Source organism: Haliotis cracherodii, unplaced genomic scaffold, assembly GCF_022045235.1.
Source record: "Haliotis cracherodii isolate W230 unplaced genomic scaffold, xgHalCrac1.p SCAF_8, whole genome shotgun sequence".
In the NCBI taxonomy this organism is placed as follows: domain Eukaryota; kingdom Metazoa; phylum Mollusca; class Gastropoda; order Lepetellida; family Haliotidae; genus Haliotis; species Haliotis cracherodii.
The window spans coordinates 56,635,308-56,655,809 of NW_027266341.1; the positions used below are offsets into that span (position 1 = coordinate 56,635,308).

The following is a 20,502-nucleotide window of genomic DNA, read 5'->3' on the forward strand; positions in this document are numbered from 1 at the left end:
GAGCAAACCTTTCTAGCATATTTTCACAGACTTGGAAAAAAGCATTCCTCATTACTTGGAAAACATCACCATCTACTTAGGATATGAAAGTTACCCAACATATTGGGCATGAATAGCAGTCTGTGCAATGCGTGCAATGCTTTGCTTGTATCCCATGTGCATAAAATGTCGCAGAACAATGTGGAAGTTAAAAGCAGTGGGAATGTACAGATCAGGGGAGAGCACTCTCGACCTGACACTTGTGACCCTGTATATCAATGACCACTTGCCACTGCATGAAAGAACGCATCCTCTATGTGATAAAATCTTTACATCAGGCACATCGCTGGATAACCATAGCAACAGTGAAATAGTTTTGTTTGTGCTGTTATTATAGCAAGGCAAGTCTGTGCAGCTTTGAAGGAGGAGGGATTCAAGGTGTGACAGCTTTGTTGGCACGTGAGACAAGCATGTGTCCAACCTTGAAAGATGGCACGATACATATTTATAGAAAACAAACCCATCTTGTCTGGAAACCTCACAATCTGGACAATTTCTGTTGGGAACGGTACAATACAATTAATGGGACATTAAGATTTAGAACTTAACACAAGCCCACAAGCATGGGGCTAGAACAAATTCCTGCGTGCTTGTACAAATTTCTCATTGTTTTAACATTACAAGGGTATTTCCATTCGTGACCAACTCGTGTTATTCCGGGACAAGCCGATTACTGGTAGCAACTCGTGCCCCTCTCATGGCCATTTTTGCGACCAGGTTCCGTCTTAGCGCAAATGGGCATACCTAAAACAATTGTCAACTCGTTGCGCACTGGTTCGCATATATTTCCCCATAAATTATATATATTTCAGATGCAATTTAAAGGTCAACGGGACATGCGGAATTATACAGTATGATTGAACACATTTAACTGTATCTCGGGTATATTTTCAGATGCAGGACATATGTAAAATCAAAAATTATTTCTGAGAGATTCTTTGACGAAGAACTTGAAATCATACACGTATTCTGATTGGTTTGTCGTATTTTTGCACATAGCATTCATCGATAGGGGGACGAGTCTTCTTGCAGGTTACAGAAAGGGGCGAGTGGTGACAAATGGAGTATTTCTTCTTTCCCCCGGCTAGTAAAGCTCTTAAGTTTAGTTCTAACCCTGTATTACTGCGTACCTATGATTCACTTATCTGGAAATCTTTTATTCCAGACAATTCACTAGGAATAATGCCACCCAGTTAAACACAATTTCATGGTATACAACAATCCTGGAATTCTTGATGCCAGGATTCCTGTCTCGGGATTCATTACATCTCCCCAAAAAGCCACATGTATTCATCCCTGTTCAAGTATACATCTATTCACTGTATCCAGATTCAGGGCCTTCATCACCTTGAAGCATATCTCTCATCCTTCCATCTAAATGATGCGTAGTCACTTTGAAGTATATACACACATCCTCCGTATCAATGTGCAAGGCCCAAGACTAAGTGAAATATATGTACATTCATTGTATCCAGGTCAAAGGCCATAAGACACCCCAAAGTTTATATTCAACCTCAGTATCCTGATATATATTCTGTGTATCCAAGTCCAGGGCCTTTAGACACTCGAAAGTTTATATTCAGTCTCAGTATTGTGATCCAGGACCACCAGATGCCATGATGATCTGGTTCAGCTTCTCTTCTTTGGCTTTTCTCATGTGACACAACTGTGGACAAACAAGTGATGGTTACCACGTGAAACTATTTTCCACAACCTGTTACTTCATCAAATCTGATCTTCTTATCCTAAAGAATACCTCTCTGCATCCTGATCTGACAAACCCTCCATCGAACCAGAAGTCGCGTCAGGTATACCTTCTAAGCAGCCAATCAGGTCAAGGCTGCTGAGACTAAAACAAATAATCGTCTTAGTTCTCAGGCACCAGCTGCATCATCATAAAGTCTGCCGACCGTGTTGTTTTTATTTCCATTTTCAAAAAAATATAAAAATCATAATACTTAAACACAATGCACAAAAAAAATGGAAAATGGAAAGAAAAAATGAAACGTGCAATAAACTTTATGATGATGTGGGCAGTGCCTGAGAATGAAGACTATTGTTTTTTTTAGCCTAAAGTCAAGAAAAAAGCAAGTGAAGTTTCGAGAGAAGCATCTATCTGATTTCTGTTGCTTCTGATCTTCATCTAAAAGATCAGCATTAGAAACTGGCACTAGTCCTATAGTCTTTGCCAAACTGCCCAATAGTTAATGTATTATAAGAACTAGTAGAAATTTGCCATTTTTATGGATTTTGCTAAATGTCATAATTTTAAAGACTAGTGGACTAAAACAGTTAGTTCCTATAGCTAAAGAGTGTACGAACAAGGAAAATATTTGTCTGGTCTTTCAAAGATTGAAATCTTTTTAGAAAACTGTCATCTGATTGACTGAAAAATAGTCCTCCTTCATTTTGATTTTCAAGTGAAATTTCACTCAGGGTTCAAGTATAGAAAAAAATTGTTACCTGTTTCTAAAAAAATGGATCAGGCTTGATTACCCTGGATGCAACATTAATATGGCACACAATCAACATTTTGTCTCTTTTTTCTTAGCATCATCAAAGTCAAAATGCATCCAGCCATTGTACAGTGTCTTCTCCATGTCAACACCATGTGCGCTAGGGAAGTGAGGATGTGAGTTATCTCCCCTGGTAATGATCTCCAATCTATCCGCACCGGACCTGTGCTTGAGTACTTAAGTACCCGTTGGAGACCTAATGTTATAGGGTGATAGTCAGGTCTTGATGCAGAGAGGAATTGTTTCATAGTACAAGATTTTACATAAATGAGATTGCACAACCAATGGTTTCACAATTTCGGCAGTTATTAGTAATATGAGACCTATTAGTATTTGTCAAAACAGGAAGCTTTCCAAAATTGTTAAAAAGAACCAATTCTTGGTCCCAAATACAAAAAACATTTGAATCGGCATGACAACATGAAGAATTTAACTCACTGTTCTCTTCTGCATATATGTTTGCAGGAATTCTTCAATGTCAATTTTTTCTGGAAAATAAAAAAAGGAAATATGTCACAATCATAAGACAATATCTGTCAGGAAGTGTAAGATACTCACTATCCAGGAAGTCAGTTGAGGTTTTCTCACACATGGTACATCATACTCACTATCCAGGAAGTCAGGTACAACATACTCACTATCCAGGAAGTCAGGTGAGGTTTTCTCACATATGGTACAACATACTCACTATCCAGGAAGTCAGGTACAACATACTCACTATCCAGGAAGTCAGGTACAACATACTCACTATCCAGGAAGTCAGGTACAACATACTCACTATCCAGGAAGTCAGGTACAACATACTCACTATCCAGGAAGTCAGGTACAACATACTCACTATCCAGGAAGTCAGGTACAAGATACTCACTATCCAGGAAGTCAGGTACAAGATACTCACTATCCAGGAAGTCAGGTACAAGATACTCACTATCCAGGAAGTCAGGTACAAGATACTCACTATCCAGGAAGTCGTCTGCTATCTTCTCCGACTCCTCCTCTGCCTCCATGACAGCCACCTTGAGATTTGTCTGGATGTTGGCAGGATGGAACTGGTCGGACAGTGTCAGGTGGTGCTCACAGTGAGTTTCAAACTCCCCCTTGATAGCATCAAGCTCGGACATCTAAAATGTAAACAAAGACTTACTTTCTCGGAGCATAGGATAATTTAGTTCATTGCAAAACATTACTTACAAGTTTTGATGTCAGATCAATTTTAATTACATTACATGTCACTTTTGAGCTATCTAAAAATGTCAGGTGAGCTAAAAGGAGAGACATGACATTTCACTTACTATCATAACATTTACAATATTATATTTTCATATCTGACCTTCTTCAAGACAGAATCTTTCAGTTCTTCCACCACTGGTTGTTTGGTGAGGTTCTCTCCTGGAACAACGATCAGCATCATTAATCAATGCTTCCAGGAACATTTTAACTTCAAAATGTACCCAAAACAAGGTTATCAATTCTCGGAACCATCCAAAGTTGGGCATAGTTTCTCCTGGGAACAATCTGAATCCATGTGATAAGTATTGATTCAAAAGACACTCTAAAGCGCCATTAGACAAGATATTTTCATGTTATTTCGTTATGTAAAGTATGTGCATAATAATGACAAACTTGTGCTGTCGAGAAGTCTCAAAATGTTTGACTCAAACTTTTTGATGTCACTCTGATATCCGTGACACACCTTCAGCCATTCCTACCCTGTAACCCCTAGATCCCTCTTTAAGTCAGCTCTTACAAGAATTTTGTGCTGGGAATATGTATCCTGAACCCTGCACCACAAAGCGGTTGAAGCGCTAAGATGATCGAAACTCCCATACTTTAACATGGACTTACGACGGTCATAGCGCAATGGTCACTTTGTGGAACGGGGCCCTGGAACCCCCAAAGCGTCAGCTAGTTTGTCAGACATTATTTCTGACTTTCCTAAAGACAAGTAATAATTTTTCGCTTAAAGGAGGAATCAAACGTTTGATTTTTACCCACAACACAATTGTGACCAATTTGTTCATTTTTTAACATTTTTTTTAACAATATGTTTTTTCCCAGCATGTATCAGGAACATTGTATTTGTGATATAGTGCATTTGATTTATATTTATATAAGTAAGCGCTTCGCCTTGGTTGATTTTTCTAGTTCAGTTGTCATGGAGTGAGTGAGTGAGTGAGTGAGTGAGTTGGGTTTAACGCCGCTTTTAACAGTATTCCAGTTATATCACGGCGTGTCAGCTTAATGTGGGAGGAAAGCCTGAAGTGATGCAGGTCTCAGACGTTTACCACTTCGGTGAAACCCACGAGCACGGGTATGGTGCTGACAAACCTAGAAACATAATCGGGGCGAACCGGGATTCGAACCCACAATCATAGGTTTCTGGTGTGCCCAAGGGACGCAACTCTGCACAGCGAATCGCAGCATCTTAGACGACTGGGCCATGGAAGTCTATGAAGTCAAACCCTGTTATCTTGAACCTAGCAGGGCTGTGTTGTAACTTTGCGATATCCTGACATTTGAGATAACGAGGCATGAACATCCCCTCAGTTCACGTAACAGAATTTTACATACATAACAATACGACTGCATATACGAGGAATTAAGAGCCGAGCACGTTTACGTGATGACAAATTGAAATGTATTTCATTGGCAATAAATCAATAACAATTGTGACAAATTATGTACTGTGAACATGTACCTTATTAGGCATAGCAGCAATCACTATTCAGTCTATCCACTTGACAAAAACAACAAAGTGCCGCTCTCGCCTCAAGCTTGTTAATTCACAGCTTGGATATTGCGTCACACGTTTGATTCCTTTATTCCGACATTGATTCACACTTTTTGATGAAACCAGGAAGTGCTGTCATGTGTTTTAACTCATGTCTACACACAATGTTTTATTTGTCAAAAAGGATTACCATCACAATTGAATTAAAAGATAAGAAAACAGTTGGTTGAAAAATGGTTTAAATTCCACTGTACGTTTACTGCCATGTTAAATGTGTGGACAAGTGCCAACTCTGAAGTAAAGGTACCAAATTCTAAAGTAAAATCATAGCTGGGACCTGGTCCAGGGTTTGAGATATTGCTATTTATTTTTAGCTTGAATTCAAGATTTATTAATTTAGATGTACTCATATAGAGAGTGAGTCAGGACTGGATAATAGGTTCGAGATATCGGTACATTCAAGATAACAAGGTTCAAGATAATGAGGTTCGACTATACTTTGTATCACAACCTCATGGCTTTCAAGAGTGGGTTTCTCATAGCTCATTATGTACTATTAGGTAGAGGGTGCTATGGAAAAGTAAAGAGAATTTCTTCAATTTACAATGTTGCCGATTTTTTAACATTTTAAACACTTGAATTTCATGGCATCATGTACTCAATAAAGCACACAAATCTGAAAACACATTTCCACATGAGGATGTGCCAGATTGATTTGTGGCTGAGTGTTATTCTGGTGATGTGATGACAGTGTGACCTACTTGCAAGCTGCACGCACTGAGCTGAAATATCTTCCCTGTCTTGAGTGAACCTTGCCAGCTCTGGAAGACCCTGCAGTAAGTCTAGCACTTTCTCCTCGTTATCAACCAGCTCCTGCAGCTCAAACAATCTGAAAGCAAAACACTTGCAGTGTACACTCTCGATGGCAATGTCATATTATCCAAGGTACTTTTAACACCTTAATTATAGGTGTTAATTGGTGTTAATTAGCCGGAGTGTAACAGTCGTTACCTCCTCACCTGAACCACGGCAATCCCCTCGTTCTTGGTGCTGACAGACCGGGATGAGCAAGAGGTACAAAGTCAGTACCCGAGGGCCTTGGATAAATTACCGTTGTTCTCCCAATGAGCACAAAGAGTTTTCTTTCGTTGATGACTGTTTATTCAATCACATAAGATTGATCACCAGCTTCTAGTCACGATGGTTTATGGACTTTAGCCGCGAAGCTTCAGCCCTGGCCGAAATACTGGAGGTATAAACTGGTGTTTTTCAGAGTAAGGTCGAGATCGTGTTGCTCAATTGGGATCCTCCAGTCTCCCCGAACCTTGGGTCTCCCCGTCTTTTTACCCCCCAGCTTACGTCAAGGTTTTACCCATTTTTTCCTATTCCATTGGTCAAACACCTTTCCCCCCTTACCTTAGGTCGTTCTTCCCCACTCTTCTCTAATATCCAGAACCTTTTTCGGACTTGCCATAATGTAGCTCCTCACCCTTCGGAATTCGAACTATTCTCCCCCATACCATATATGTCCCAAGTCCCTGACGTTCCCGTACCTCCCAACTCTATTCTACCCCTTTATCTATTACCTCATCTGTTAATCATTTTTCGTTAATGTATAGCCCTCGACCTTCTGCACTCACCCCTGGATGCTCGTGGCCACATGCTCCCCTAGTCTTCAGCTAACCAGAGTTGCCTGTATTATACATATATGACTTACCGACCCCAACTCTCCCTCTTGATCTTTTATATAATCAGTATGTATCTTAATGCTTCATTAATTACTTTAATTATTTGTTAATTATCTAAATATATATTACACTTATACGCCTATAATAATATAACATAACAACAATGTCACAATGCTGGAACAGGCTGTTTGTTTGTTTGTTTGTTTGTTTGTTTGTTTGTTTGTTTGTTTGTTTAACTACGCAATCAGCAATATTCCAGTGGTCTGTAAATAACTGAGTCTGAACCAGACAATCAAGCGATGTATATCATGAGCATCAATCCACGCAATTGGGTTACAATGACATGCATCAACCAAGTCAGCAAGTCTGACCGCCTGATCCCATTAGTCGCCTCTTACGACAAGCATAGTCGCCTTTTACGGCAAGTTTGGGTCCCTGATTACCTATTCTGACCCGGATCTTCACGGGTGTCAACATTTGGCTTTAGGGTGCATTCACACACAAGAACAAGTAGCTCGAACATGTGGTAGTTATTTGGACCAACTTAAGTTGCACGTTATTCGATGATTGAAGTTTCAAGTGATATCATATCAAATACACAATGTTGATTGGTCAGTCAGAGGCATCAAATGAAAATAAGATACCACAAAATGAGAAAAGGCACTAGTACTAAGTAGATATTTAAAAAAACTTTCTCTATCTTGATTGGAAGGCAGAAACTGACATTAGTAAATATACAATGTGGAATGTCTTCTTGTTGTTCCCGGACCATTACAAAAACGTAGGAATACATAAACTTAAACTTTGTATCCGTACCTCAAAGAATCTGATACTTTTATCACAGTAAGTGAGTGAGTGAGTGAATTGGGTTTAACACCGCTTTTGACAGTATTACAGTGATATAGTCGCCTTTTGAGACCAGCAAAGGTTTAGTGTATACAGTTTGTATCAGATTCTTAAGATTTACAAACAATACAAGCACTTATCTTACCCTTTCTCTTTGAGCTCGGGATAAGCTTTCATTATGTCTGGCACAGGGTATGCTGGACTGGAGGCATTCTGGAACATTCACCAACATGTACGGTGAGTTGGTGAGGTGCGTTGATGTTTTTGCAGCTCTTACCATTATCCCATAATCTACAACCTACCCCACTGCTCCAAATTGTATATACTGGACAGAAAATAGTAGCAACATTAAGTTTTTGTTTGTTTGTTGTTTAACACTGCACTCAGCAATATTCCAGCTATATGACGGTAGTCTGTAAACAATCGAGCCTGGACCCGACAATCCAGTGATTGATATCGTGAGCATCGATCCATGCAATTGGGATACGATGACATGCATCAACCAAGTCAGCGAGTCTGACCACCCGATCCCGTTAGTTGCCTCTTACGACAAGCATAGTCGCCTTTTACAGCAAGTATGGGTTGCTGAAGACCTACTCTACCCCGGATCTTCATGGAACTTCCCCAAAAAGCAGAACACTCACAGTATCCTGATCTGACAAAATCGGTGGGCCTTCCCTTCCATTTTCCACAGCCCTTGGGGGCAGAGGTGGGGGTCCTACTGGGGGATACAGAGCTTGTGGATTCCCATACAAAGGATAGCCAGGCCCTGACACTGGAGCTACTGGGGGCTGAGGGGCTCCAAACTGCTGACCAACACTGCAAAATATTCCAAATATTCAAATACAAATGTTATTATGGGTTAGCTAAGTTTCAGTTCAATTAAAGAAATGCAGTTGATATTTTCTTGACAGTGATTTAATCCTAAAGTTTCAAGATTACCTGATACAGCAATGCTATCATCGAATTGAAGCATTGTTTTAACAATTATTGATTCATGATATTTTTATATTGGTTAATTACATGTTACACTCATGTCATTTGATGCAAATATACTACTCAAAAGAAGTTAAGGATTACCTGATTCTTCCATATTACAATAGTTAATCTCTAATGCCATGACAGATTAACATAACCAATATGAGAGAGTCGGGTGATCCTTAACTTCTTTTGAGTAGTATATATCAATACTTGTGAATAAAAATGGCAACCTCCTTTGCAAATCATTGCAATCCATCTTCCCAAGGCAAGGGCATTAACTGACTATATAAATCCAGTTTCCACCCTTGACAAACAAGATTTGAATATAGTGGCTCGATCATAGCGCCACCAGTGGCTATTACAAGTTATGACCCTTCTATGTCCCTCCTATTGACAAATCAGATTCCACCTCTCACATCACTTGCATTTGTTTCGAACAAAATGGCAGCGCCCAGTCAAGACAATCTGATCAATAATCAAGACCTACATCATAATCAAAAGGGTCTTACCTCGCAACTTAATGCAACAAATCACTTCAACAATTGGTTTGAAACATGAAAAGATTTGGAAAATATCTGTCAACGCTGAGTGTACAATACACATGCTTTGCAAATCTTGCAATTCGACTGAAATCTTCACATTGTTGTTTACGAACCGGATGTCCTGTTCAATTCGCAATTTTGATTGGACTATGCTAGTGTTCGAAAAACCTGCCAGCCCGATCATCCGGGATGGGTTGATTTCAACTCGGGCTGAGAGATTTTCAAATCCCCCTGACCGACGGTCAGGTCATATTTCATAGGTGAAAATATTCTAAATATTTCCCGATGATAAGCATTAATTCAGATGTAAAGATGAATGATAAAATGTAACCAAAAAGACAACCTAACATTTAGCGATGCGCTTAAGCTACAAGCAATCAGTTTTCATATTTTTAATTAAATTATCCTGAGAAACATATGATTATAGTGGGCAGGCAGGTTTTGGTCAGGGCTGGCAAGTATTTCAGCTAGCCAGTCCTGTGGTCTGGCTGAAATTTTTGAGAGTTTCATACCCTGACTATGCATAGACTTTTTAGTCCAGCCAAACAGTAACACCGGAATTACAGCCTAGTTCAGCAAAGGTGGAAACTGGATTTATAGTCAGCTGGTCAGTTTACTCCCTTGCCTTGGGAAGATGCATACATTGCTACTTTAATCAACTTGTGTTGATAAACACATGAGGATGAGTATTGGAGTGTTTTATTCTTACAGATGAGGTAAAATCCTTGGAGGTGTCTTCTTAAACTCTTCTACTATGGTCTGTATTGCAACACCAAGGTCCGAGTGCATGGAAAACTGAAAGAAATCAGTCTGTTGATTGAAAAACATATATTTCATGAATAGAAAAAGCCTTCAGTCTAGGTTGAGATTATGCAGAAAACATTTTTTTCTTTTAAATAATAACTGTATGCAAAATCATGATTATTGAATCAAAATTTTCAGATTTATTTATTTCCACTTTTCAGTTTTCTAGGGACGGGGGCTGCAAACAAATTCTTTGTAATAATATTGGTTAAAAGAAGAAAGAGTAAGAAGAGAGATGATATGTACATTATTGATATTTGGGCAGCCGACAACTTTCATTTGTATGTCCACCCAGGGATGGGTGAGGGGAGGCTGAACTGTCACTGATGGCTTGTCCTGGGGAAACTGGGGAGACAGTGTGCTGGAAAACAAACAAAATAACATGATTTGATAACAATATTTCTTCAAATTGAATATTCCCTTGCCCACATAGGTACAATGTGTGAAGACATATTGTCAAAAGGAGCATAAAACTATCCTGAATCATCATTCATCATCATCATGATGTTCTTATATAGAAACTTATCCCTTTATCCCTTTGTTTACCTAAAGAATGGCAAAAACTTACTCTGAAAGTGAAACATGATTAAATTCAATTGCAACCTAAAACTTTGTACCGCATGCAGCAGTGAACAAGCCAAACGAGTCTCCCACAGATTACACTCTTTCAGTGTCAGCTTGCTGATGTTGTAACCTCTATGGCTATGTGAACAAGACGTCTGACCTCAAATCAAAACCCATGAAGACCTGGTCTTCAGCAACCCATGCTTGCCGTAAAAGACAACTATGCTTGTCGTAAGAGGCGACAAACAGGATCGGGTGGTCAGACTCGCTGACTTGGTTCATGCCATCGTATCCCCATTATGTGAATTGATGCTCATGATGTCAATCACCAGATTGTCTGGTCAGACCTAATTATTGACAGACCAACATCACATTGCTGGAATATTGCTGAGTGTGGCGTTAAACAACTAACAAACAAACTAAATCATACGGTTTGATATCACAGCATGAGACCTGGATATAATTCATTTCACTTTGTGCAGAGCTACAGATAAGCAGCCTTTTTGAGTAAAATACCTCCCAAAATTATTCAAAACCCAATTCCTTTCAATAACTTGAAAAAATGAAAACGTCAAATGTTTAAAAACAGCTTTCGTTGATACCCAATGAAGCTCTTTCAGCATGCATAAAAAGGAGCTAGTTTCCAAAACACAATTACAAGCTAATTTACTTTCCGAGTCAAGCCAATATATTTAGAACTGTTCTATACATCTAAAACATTATTTCATTTTTTTTTAAATCTTAAAATGTTCACTAGTTTGGGGAAAAACCCAATAGAGTGATGAATAGATGAGTGAAAAAATATTGGTTACCCAATGAAAATTGTAATAACCCAATTTTAATAGAAACCACAGAGTTACAAGTCAATTGTTCAAAAAGTTATCTGGAGCTCTGTTTGTGTATTGCTATTTGTGGCATTACTGAGGGTGAATTGAGTATGTGAATGTTGATAACTGCCATATTCAGTAATTATCCATCCATAACACAGTGGACTGTTAGTTATTGAGCCTGCAGCTGGCAAAACAATAACTTAAAGCAAGAGCAACGACCCATGCTGTTGGGCACAGGGCACAGGGCACAGGGCACAGGGCACAGGGCATGACCACCCATTTAACCAAACATGCATCATCATTGCTAATCATGCTAATTATAAATTAGTTAATCAGGCTTATACCATGAGCTATATTTCCTCTATTAGACATCCAGGCATCTATTAAACTCGCCAAAGCCATTGACCGGCCTCTTTTAGGGGCCAAGGGGTCTATTTTGTTTAATGCTGCAAAATGACAACTCACTACATTACTGAACCCCACATTCTTCAGTCATTCAAAGGGATAATATGCCGTAAACGGTAATTAGTAATCACCAACATATCACAGAATAAGAGGCATTTTTGCGAGAGAAGGTATGACCAGGTGTCAATTAGAGGTTGGCGCATGGTGCTGGTCCAGGATCAAATAGAGGAAATATGGCATACATTTACTTTGTTTAAGAAGAACCAGAAGACTTACATGATCAGATTGATGTTTGTTCCAGATATGTTGGAAATAGTTGCCCTGTATTCGACGTCCCGAACAATTTCAATCACACTGTCAAAAGAAATCATATTCAACATAATTTATTTGTTGTATATGTGAAGATTTATGACACGAAATCATTTAACTATTGCTAGTTTTTACCAAGAAGACTACTGATCAGTTCAAAACCTAATTTCGATTTACACTTGCCTCAAGTTTGTTTTCTTCATACTCTCGATCTGTTTTGTTCTTTGAGTCTGAAGATTGGTTGCTTGAGGACTTTTGCCCTTTCCACCAAATAATCTGTTCATCATCTTGAAAAGATGTATGTGTGTCTCTGACAATAAATTGCAATTTATACCACAAATCCAGTCCACAGCTGACTCATTTTTAATTCTGACAATATTTCTATACCCGGATATCACAAAACGTCATCATAATGTGTGTAGTTTGAACTTCCGGTATTTCATGTGAATGCTATTTTCTTAAAAACAATCTAGATTCCGTATCCAAAAGAATTATTTTTGGCCAATTCAAATATATAAATACATATTTCAGAGGGCAGATTAAGCAATGTTATTCTACATATTTATTCAATTTACGAAATACTTTGATCTCTAAAATAAAAATGACCAACATATATCTAAACCGAATAAATGGAAATGGTTGTCAGTAAATGTTGATCAGTCAGTGCGCAGACGCTACGGCCATAGCACGAAAAGAACTAGACCCAGTACAAAGAAATGTAGACTTGGGTGGAAATTGTCCCATCACCTTTTGACGTCTGTAACTTCTTACTTCTCTCTTAGGAAGGGTAAGATAATAAACAAGAGCGCAGCCATGATCAGTGTAATGCAAAAATGACACGAGATGTGCAATTTCTGAGTTCAAAAACTGATACATCGGCACACCTGAACGGGGTGTTCATCTTGGCCCAAAGTTGTGGCTACCCATGTCGAAATGTGTTACTTTCTCATATCACTGTCAATCGACAAGTCAAGGGAAATTGTCAACGATTTCTGACTATATCTTTGTTTATGTGATTCACTGTGTCATTCAGAAAATCTGTCAAATATTTTTATAAATTTACAAATAGTTATTGCAAGACATGTATTTCAAAACACAAAATTTCAAGGTCTTCCAAAATGACATGTAGTAATGGATACCCTTTTCTTAACTTTGTTACAAACAATTCTGTTCATATTTTGCACCCGTGAGAAAGGCTCTGTTGACATGTGTTCTTGCCAACATTTTACTTCCTTTCCAAACTTCTGTGAATCCTATCATGATTGCAAAATATTTCGTTTCAGAGAATCCTTGCAACAGCTGATTGCTAGACACAGTTGTATCTCGGTAAGGCGGGTAGAGAGAGTGAAGGAGGGTAGCAAGGTATGTTGCGAGAATGCCGTCGGTAGCACAGACTGAGTATGGCATTCGTGATGTATGGGCAGTACACCTGGAGGAAGAGTTTAGAAACATCCGACAAATTGTACAGAAATACAAATATGTAGCTATGGTAAGTTTAACATGATAATTGGAGTTTTTTCATTAGATCATCAGTTTGTGCCGTAATCACCAGCCAAAAGTAATTTTTCTGTTAGCTAAGCAAACTTTGATTTTCAAAATCCATGTGCAGTGGAGTTAATATTTTCGTGAAATTTTGCCAAAAGTGTAAGATTTTGGGGCTAGTAGTTATTGTATTGATAAAGATTTTGGCACAAACTATGATATGGCATTATTTTGTATTATTTTGGTTGAGTGAAAGCAACTCGTTGGAGCATTTGTTTGGTTTGGTTTTTTATTTTGTGTTAAACATGTTAAAGTTTGACCACATATCGGTATTATTTGTACTACACTTTTGTAAAAATTACAGTGTTACAAAATGATCATTTTCAATCATTCTAATGCTCATGCCTGAGTAAAGCAATTAAGATTTGTCATTAATATTGCCCAGTAATCTCAGATCAGCTCACAGTTAACTGCTCACTGTTCCAACTGCTCAAATACAGACATTTGGTTGTGGATGATTTTCTCACATATCAGATCTCCTTTGGAATAGTCTGCCTGTTTCAAGGAATTCTCATCACTCAGCATTTTTCTATGAAGACATTTGACAATATAAGACATTTGTTTTTTGTCTTATCTCTTTGTCATGTTTGTAGTACTATGGGCATGATGAGCAATCACTAGGTTATTGGGTAATATCATGAATATGGGGGTCGTCACGATATGGCTGAAATATTGCTGATGTGACGTTAAACTTTAACTCACTCACTCACTCACTCACTCATGAATATGGGCAGATTAGACATTATTATTATTATTATTATTATCATTATTATTATTATTATTATTATTAAGTAATCTTAAATCTGTATCAGATCTGGCCTCATTATGAGTAGTATTTGTCATCTACCCTTATCCAGTGTGTGGAGTAAAGTAAGCATGACTATATTTCAGGACACAGAGTTCCCTGGTGTTGTTGCAAGACCCATTGGGGAATTCCGCAGTACGACAGACTATCAGTACCAACTTCTTCGATGTAATGTTAATCTTCTCAAAATCATCCAAATTGGATTCACTTTTATGGATCAAGATGGAAACAGACCACCAAATACTTGTACATGGCAGTTCAATTTCAAATTTAATCTTCAGTAAGTATGATATATAGTCTATCATGGTCTATATCCATTGGTGTTTTTCAAAATATTCGATTTTTCCATCTTGGCAAAGTTTACAATAGTGACAAGTTAAGTTGATATTCAGAAATTCAGAAGTTACAAACGGATTCCTGTGAATGAGGAAGTGAAACTATTCGTGACCTGTATATCTGTTGTGCATGTGTTGTCACCATAGCAACATCCAACAAAATGGTGGACGACTCCATGTTTGTCAAAACTGTTTGGGGAAAGTCTGATGCTTGGGTCTATTTTTATTTGGGTTCATATCAAAGTTCAGATGAAAGAATACATGCAGTGTATTGTGGTACATATTGCAGTGCATGAAGTAATGTTTCAATAAATATGAATATGGAAGTCAGGCCAATACCCATCATTACCAGTGGTGCCTTGTGGGAATTCCGAATCAGGTCCCCAATACATCATGCTTGTCACAAGCAATGAGTCAAATGATGATCTGGTTGTCAGGCCTTGTGACGTCATCGCAGACAATGGTTTACTTAATAGCTCATCCCACATCCTCCTTGGACTCATGGATAGAGCGCTCATGCACACACGTCGCTGTATAAATGCAATAATCTTGAACGCAACATAAAACCCTGTTGCACCTCACATCGTCTGATGGCTAATCCTTTCAGATTTTGATTTGCCTTGGGATCTCCCCCGTGTTCTAGTGGTAGAGCATCCGCCGGGAGAGCGGAAGGTCGGGGGTTCGATCCCCGGCCACGTCATACCAAATGACATTAAAAGATCGTACTTGTCGTTACCTTGCCTGGCGCTTGGCATTAAGTATACTGTGTCTGAGTGGTGTATTCATGTTAAACTGCGGCAGAGTAATTCGGTGGGCTAGCGCTATTAAATCGGCGTTAATCCGGACCAGTACAAGCAGCCATACAAACACAGACATGCATACATGTCACTGTATAAGTGCAATAATCTTGAACATGACATAAAACCCCATTTCACCTCACTTCACACTTGATTTGTCTTGTCCACATTTGATATTTATCATGTTTAATTTGAAAATATGGCTTGTGGGGCAATGTAAAAGTAAAAGGCGACTAACAGGATCGGGTGGTTGACTTGGTTGATGCATGTCATCGATCCCAATTGCGTGGATCGATACTCATGATATCAATCACTGGATTGTCTGGTCCAGACTCGATTATTTACAGACCACCGTAATATAGCTGGAATATTGCTGAGTGCAGCGTAAAACAACAAACCAACCAACCAACCATTTACAGACCGTCATAAAGCTGGAATATTGCTGAGTGCGGCGTAAAACAACAAAACAACCAACCATTTACAGACCGTTATAAAGCTGGAATATTGCTGAGTGCTGTGTTAAACAACAAACAAATAAACAGTTGAAAATTGGGCAGCATTCATTTGTGTACTTCCAGAAATAATGTCCTTTTCCTTCCACAGGGAAGACATGTATGCTCAAGAGTCTATTGACTTACTGAGGAAATCTGGGATACAGTTTGAGAAACATGAACAAGATGGGATTGATGTCGGCGACTTTGCTGAATTATTGATGACTTCAGGTGTTGTACTCGTGGATGAAATCAAATGGTTGTCCTTCCACAGGTAAGTTTGCATCCGAAGGAAGATTAAGTCATTTTGATATCAACATGATCAATCTTAGCTCAAAAAGTAGCCAAAGATTATATCAGTAGGCACATTGACTAAATGTTAAACTGGTGACGATTATCAAAATTGAGCTCATGCTTGATGCCCCTAAGCCCCGCACCCCTAAGCCCCACACCAGCTGATTCCCCTGCTGTGTGAAGCCTATTCTCTGTGTTCCTGCTGTCATATGATGAAATAATGTTCAACTTTAAACTCTCCCCTCAGCTGGAAATGATTTCCTATTGAACAGAATCTTGGAAATTAATGCTGTAGTATGTCATCAGTTTGCAATTACAACATGTCATTGGGGTCAGGGGTGGCCCAGTCGTCTAAGGCGCCACGATTCGCTTTGCAGATTTACATCCCTTGGGCACGCCAGAAACCTATGATTGTGGGTTTGAATCCCGGTTCGTCACGATTATGTTTCTAGTTTTGTCAGCAGCATACCCATGCTTGTGGGATCACCGAAGTGGTAAACGTCTTGAGATCTGCATCACTTCAGGCTTTCCTCCCACATTAAGCTGACACACCGCGATATAACTGGTATACTGTTAAAAGCGACCTTAAACCCAACTCACTCACTCACTACAACATGTCATCACAGTTTTTGAAATAGATGATTGTGGCAGTATGTATATATTACATTAAGTAATACGTTACCATTGATATACCAAGGCTGTTGTTTCCCACAACTGCTGCTATAGCGAAGAGACAAGAGTTTCCCCGCGGTACCGGCAGGGGCTTGTGCGTGTCCTCAAAGAGGTCATAAATCATGGCCACGCGGTCCTTAACCAATAGCGGGAGCAACGGTTCTGGGGAAGGACGGTCACCACGGGAGCTGCCCCCGTAACGGTGGATCCCACACCATACCCATGCTTGTGGGATCACCGAAGTGGTAAACGTCTTGAGATCTGCATCACTTCAGTTTCTCCCACAGTAAGCTGACACACCGCGATATAACTGGTATGCTGTTAAAAGCGACCTTAAACCCAACTCACTCACTCACTACAACATGTCATCACAGTTTTTGAAATAGATGATTGTGGCAGTATGTATATATTTTGTGTGCTTTCTCTGACCAACATTCTTTTCGTTTCAGTGGTTTTGACTTCGGCTACCTACTGAAGATTCTCACCAATTCCAATCTACCCACGGAAGAGTCTGAGTTCTTTGAGCTATTGCGTCTTTACTTTGCCAACATCTATGACATCAAGTACTTGATGAAAAGCTGCAAGAATCTAAAAGGGGGACTGCAAGAGGTTGCAGATCAACTTGAAGTGAGTGAAAAATCAGGACCTAACTTCTGAGCATGAGTTTAAGATAGCTTAGGATAATGTATCATGGGCACTAAATCCTCCTGATTTAGTAAAACAGAAAAATAAAGAGGAAATTCTATGCTTCTCTGCATTTAGTGAGTAGCCTTAGAGCTATTTCAGTAATAGATTAAAAAAGTACTATGTTAACATGCCTTCTGACGCGTGAAGATTCCGGGGTAGAATAGGTCTTCAGCAACCCATGATTGCCGTAAAAGGTGACTTTGTTTGCCGTAAAAGGTGGTTATGCTTGTTGTAAAAGGCGACTAACGGGATCGGGTGGTCAGGCTCGCTGACTTGGTTGATGCACGTCATCGATCCCAATTGTATGGATCCATGCTCGTGATATCAATCACTGGATTGTCTGGTCCAGACTCTATTATTTACAGACCGCCGTCATATAGCTGGAATATTGCTGAGTGCTGCGTTAAACAACAAACCAACCAACTAACGCGCCTTCTCATAAGTGTGATGTTTGTTCCAGATTCAGAGAGTTGGACCTCAGCATCAAGCAGGGAGTGACAGTTTACTTACTGGGTCTTCTTTCTTCAAAATGAGAGAGGTAAGAAATATATGGGTCAAGAAGCTTTTCATGGTGGTACAATTTCAATTGTGTAAAAGATGCAAAGATCTGTGGATTCATGTCGTGTCCTGTGACTTAAGTTGAGTGTTACTGATACTATCCCCACAATTCAGGGTTAAGGTATGTCACCTGTACATCATGCTTGAAGGAAGGGTATTAGATGGTATTACATGGTCAAAATGGCTGCTGAGTGTGTATAGTACTTTGATTGGTGATCACCAGGAAAGACCAAACTGAGTTTGTGTCAGCTTACTCTTAGAGCTTTGTTCACACTGTTGACTTGTCTGTCCTGCCCAGACCCGATTGACCCTTTCGGGATTCAAGGGCAGAATAGGTTGCCAGTACCCTATGATTACAAGGGTCTACTAATGAGGATTGATTAGTCACATGTGACCTGGCTTATTGTGTGACATCTTCCCCCTAAAGCATCGATTGCTGCTCATGCTGGCAACGTGTGCAGATATTTTGCTGGTGACATCTGATATTGAGGCATCTTCTGGGTTTTATCCATTTCAAACATGTTGAAAGGTCATTCTTCTACCTAATTTGAAAAAATATCTATTGGATGACAAAGACAATAGCGTAGAAAATCAATCATATCACTCGGTCACATTTATCTTTAGCCTGTGCTTTCTATCTTCACAGATGTTCTTTGAAGACAACATAGACGATGCTAAGTACTGCGGCCATTTATATGGAGTGGGAACATCATATGTACAGAATGGTACCTCAACGTTTGAGAACAATAGCTACAATTCTACCCCCAACTCTCACTCAACACCAGTTTCAAGTGCAGAGGATTCAGGAGGGACCATGACGCAGGCTTCTACTTCATGATCTGGACTAGCTTAATCATGTCAGTGGTGGTATGACTAAACACACTAGTCTGTGACATCAGTGAGACTGCATGGGTGCGGGTGGGTGGATGATGGGATGGAATGGGATGGGATGGAATGGGATGGGATGAGGGTGGGTGGGTCAGAGGATGGGTGACTTACTGCTGTTGTATAGTCTCCATGGACAATGTCCTGTCTATCTTTGGTGACGAGGCTTCAATATCTGCCATCGCTGCTGATGACAGGATGCTGTTTATATAGGGGTGGTGGCAAGTCACCTGTAACAAAGTGCTTATGTTTTAGCCATCTCCCAAAGTTATATGAACCTAGGATCGCAATTTGAACATCTTGAGAGGAAGGTGATGCAAGACCCAATAATTATGAAGCTCGATGACTAAGAATAGTCATGCTAAGACTTTCAGTTCTTTTTTCGGTTGGTACTCTGTACAGAAATGTGATACATATTTTTATTTTTTATCTGCTAGCTGTCATACCACCACTGACAATACGCAATATGAAGGCTATGTTGTTCTCTGTCACTCTTGTCATGGGCTAGGTTATGTCAAGATGTTCATGGGCTTGCTGTCATCGTCATTTGGAACATCTCAGGGTACATTGAGGTGCAGGACTAACGTGTTCACATTGGTAGCCCATTACCATTCCTCCTATGTTTATTTCACATCGAGGCATTTCTTTTTTTATTGCTTGGTTAACAGACATAATGGATTTAAATAATTTTTTTATTAAATCCCCAGTCGTAATTTCTATTAAAAGAATAATGTGGAAATGAACTCTTTCAGAAAATAAGTCCTTAAAATAAAATATATTTTTTTATATTTCAACCAGAATGGATGGTATGGAAAAAAAATTCTAAGCCAAGTAATAAAAAAGGAGGTCTAACCATCATCTCTATGAAATACATACTGGCAACATTTTCTGACTACTGAATAATCCAGTTAATGAAGTAAGGAAGAATTACAGCTTGCATATGAAAATGTGATGCAATGCAACTATTTTAACAAGTTAAGCTTTGTGATACTTTGGAAGAAAGATAGCTTTGTTTATACATGAAAATTCGATTGAAGCTGCTTTTAGTTGTAAGATGATTTTCACGAAGAAAAGTTGAGTTTTGTTTTACTGGCTAACAGTTTTAAAGTAATTGGTTTGTGTCTTTACAATAAGTCGAATCCATACACCAGACGTAACGCATGAGTTTTAGACGGTTACAA

The 20,502-nt window shown here is 39.2% G+C and overlaps 2 protein-coding genes across 2 annotated transcripts; one reads left to right on the forward strand and one right to left on the reverse strand.

Moving 5' to 3' along the window:
* Positions 1 to 1,346: 1,346 nt before the first annotated feature.
* On the reverse strand, positions 1,347 to 12,615 carry LOC139450288 (vacuolar protein sorting-associated protein 37A-like). Its single transcript, XM_071231967.1, has 11 exons — positions 12,439 to 12,615; positions 12,223 to 12,300; positions 10,394 to 10,508; positions 10,053 to 10,138; positions 8,465 to 8,639; positions 7,966 to 8,033; positions 6,048 to 6,175; positions 3,886 to 3,944; positions 3,514 to 3,676; positions 2,994 to 3,043; positions 1,347 to 1,705 (listed from the first exon to the last, which is right to left on the reverse strand). Exons 1-11 carry the CDS (start codon positions 12,540 to 12,542, stop codon positions 1,625 to 1,627), a joined length of 1,107 nt encoding a protein of 368 aa, XP_071088068.1. The 5' UTR covers positions 12,543 to 12,615; the 3' UTR covers positions 1,347 to 1,624.
* A 315-nt stretch (positions 12,616 to 12,930) lies between these two features.
* Positions 12,931 to 19,363, forward strand: LOC139449832 (CCR4-NOT transcription complex subunit 7-like). Its single transcript, XM_071231381.1, has 7 exons — positions 12,931 to 13,042; positions 13,539 to 13,744; positions 14,689 to 14,882; positions 16,338 to 16,499; positions 17,641 to 17,818; positions 18,339 to 18,416; positions 19,083 to 19,363. The coding sequence occupies exons 2-7, from the start codon at positions 13,631 to 13,633 to the stop codon at positions 19,272 to 19,274; spliced, it is 918 nt and encodes a 305-aa protein (XP_071087482.1). The 5' UTR covers positions 12,931 to 13,042; positions 13,539 to 13,630; the 3' UTR covers positions 19,275 to 19,363.
* Positions 19,364 to 20,502: the final 1,139 nt, after the last annotated feature.

Coding starts and splice junctions, on each gene's coding strand:
- LOC139450288 (XM_071231967.1), bottom strand. CDS start 12,542: ATGATGAACAGATTATTTGGTGGAAAGGGCAAAAGTCCTCAAGCAACC. Junction 8,034..8,464: donor TTTTGTCAGATCAGGATACT/GTGAGTGTTCTG, acceptor TGAATGTTCCAG/AATGCCTCCAGTCCAGCATA. Junction 3,945..6,047: donor TCAGTGCGTGCAGCTTGCAA/GTAGGTCACACT, acceptor TCGTTGTTCCAG/GAGAGAACCTCACCAAACAA.
- LOC139449832 (XM_071231381.1), top strand. CDS start 13,631: ATGCCGTCGGTAGCACAGACTGAGTATGGCATTCGTGATGTATGGGCA. Junction 13,745..14,688: donor AATACAAATATGTAGCTATG/GTAAGTTTAACA, acceptor ACTATATTTCAG/GACACAGAGTTCCCTGGTGT. Junction 14,883..16,337: donor AATTTCAAATTTAATCTTCA/GTAAGTATGATA, acceptor TTCCTTCCACAG/GGAAGACATGTATGCTCAAG.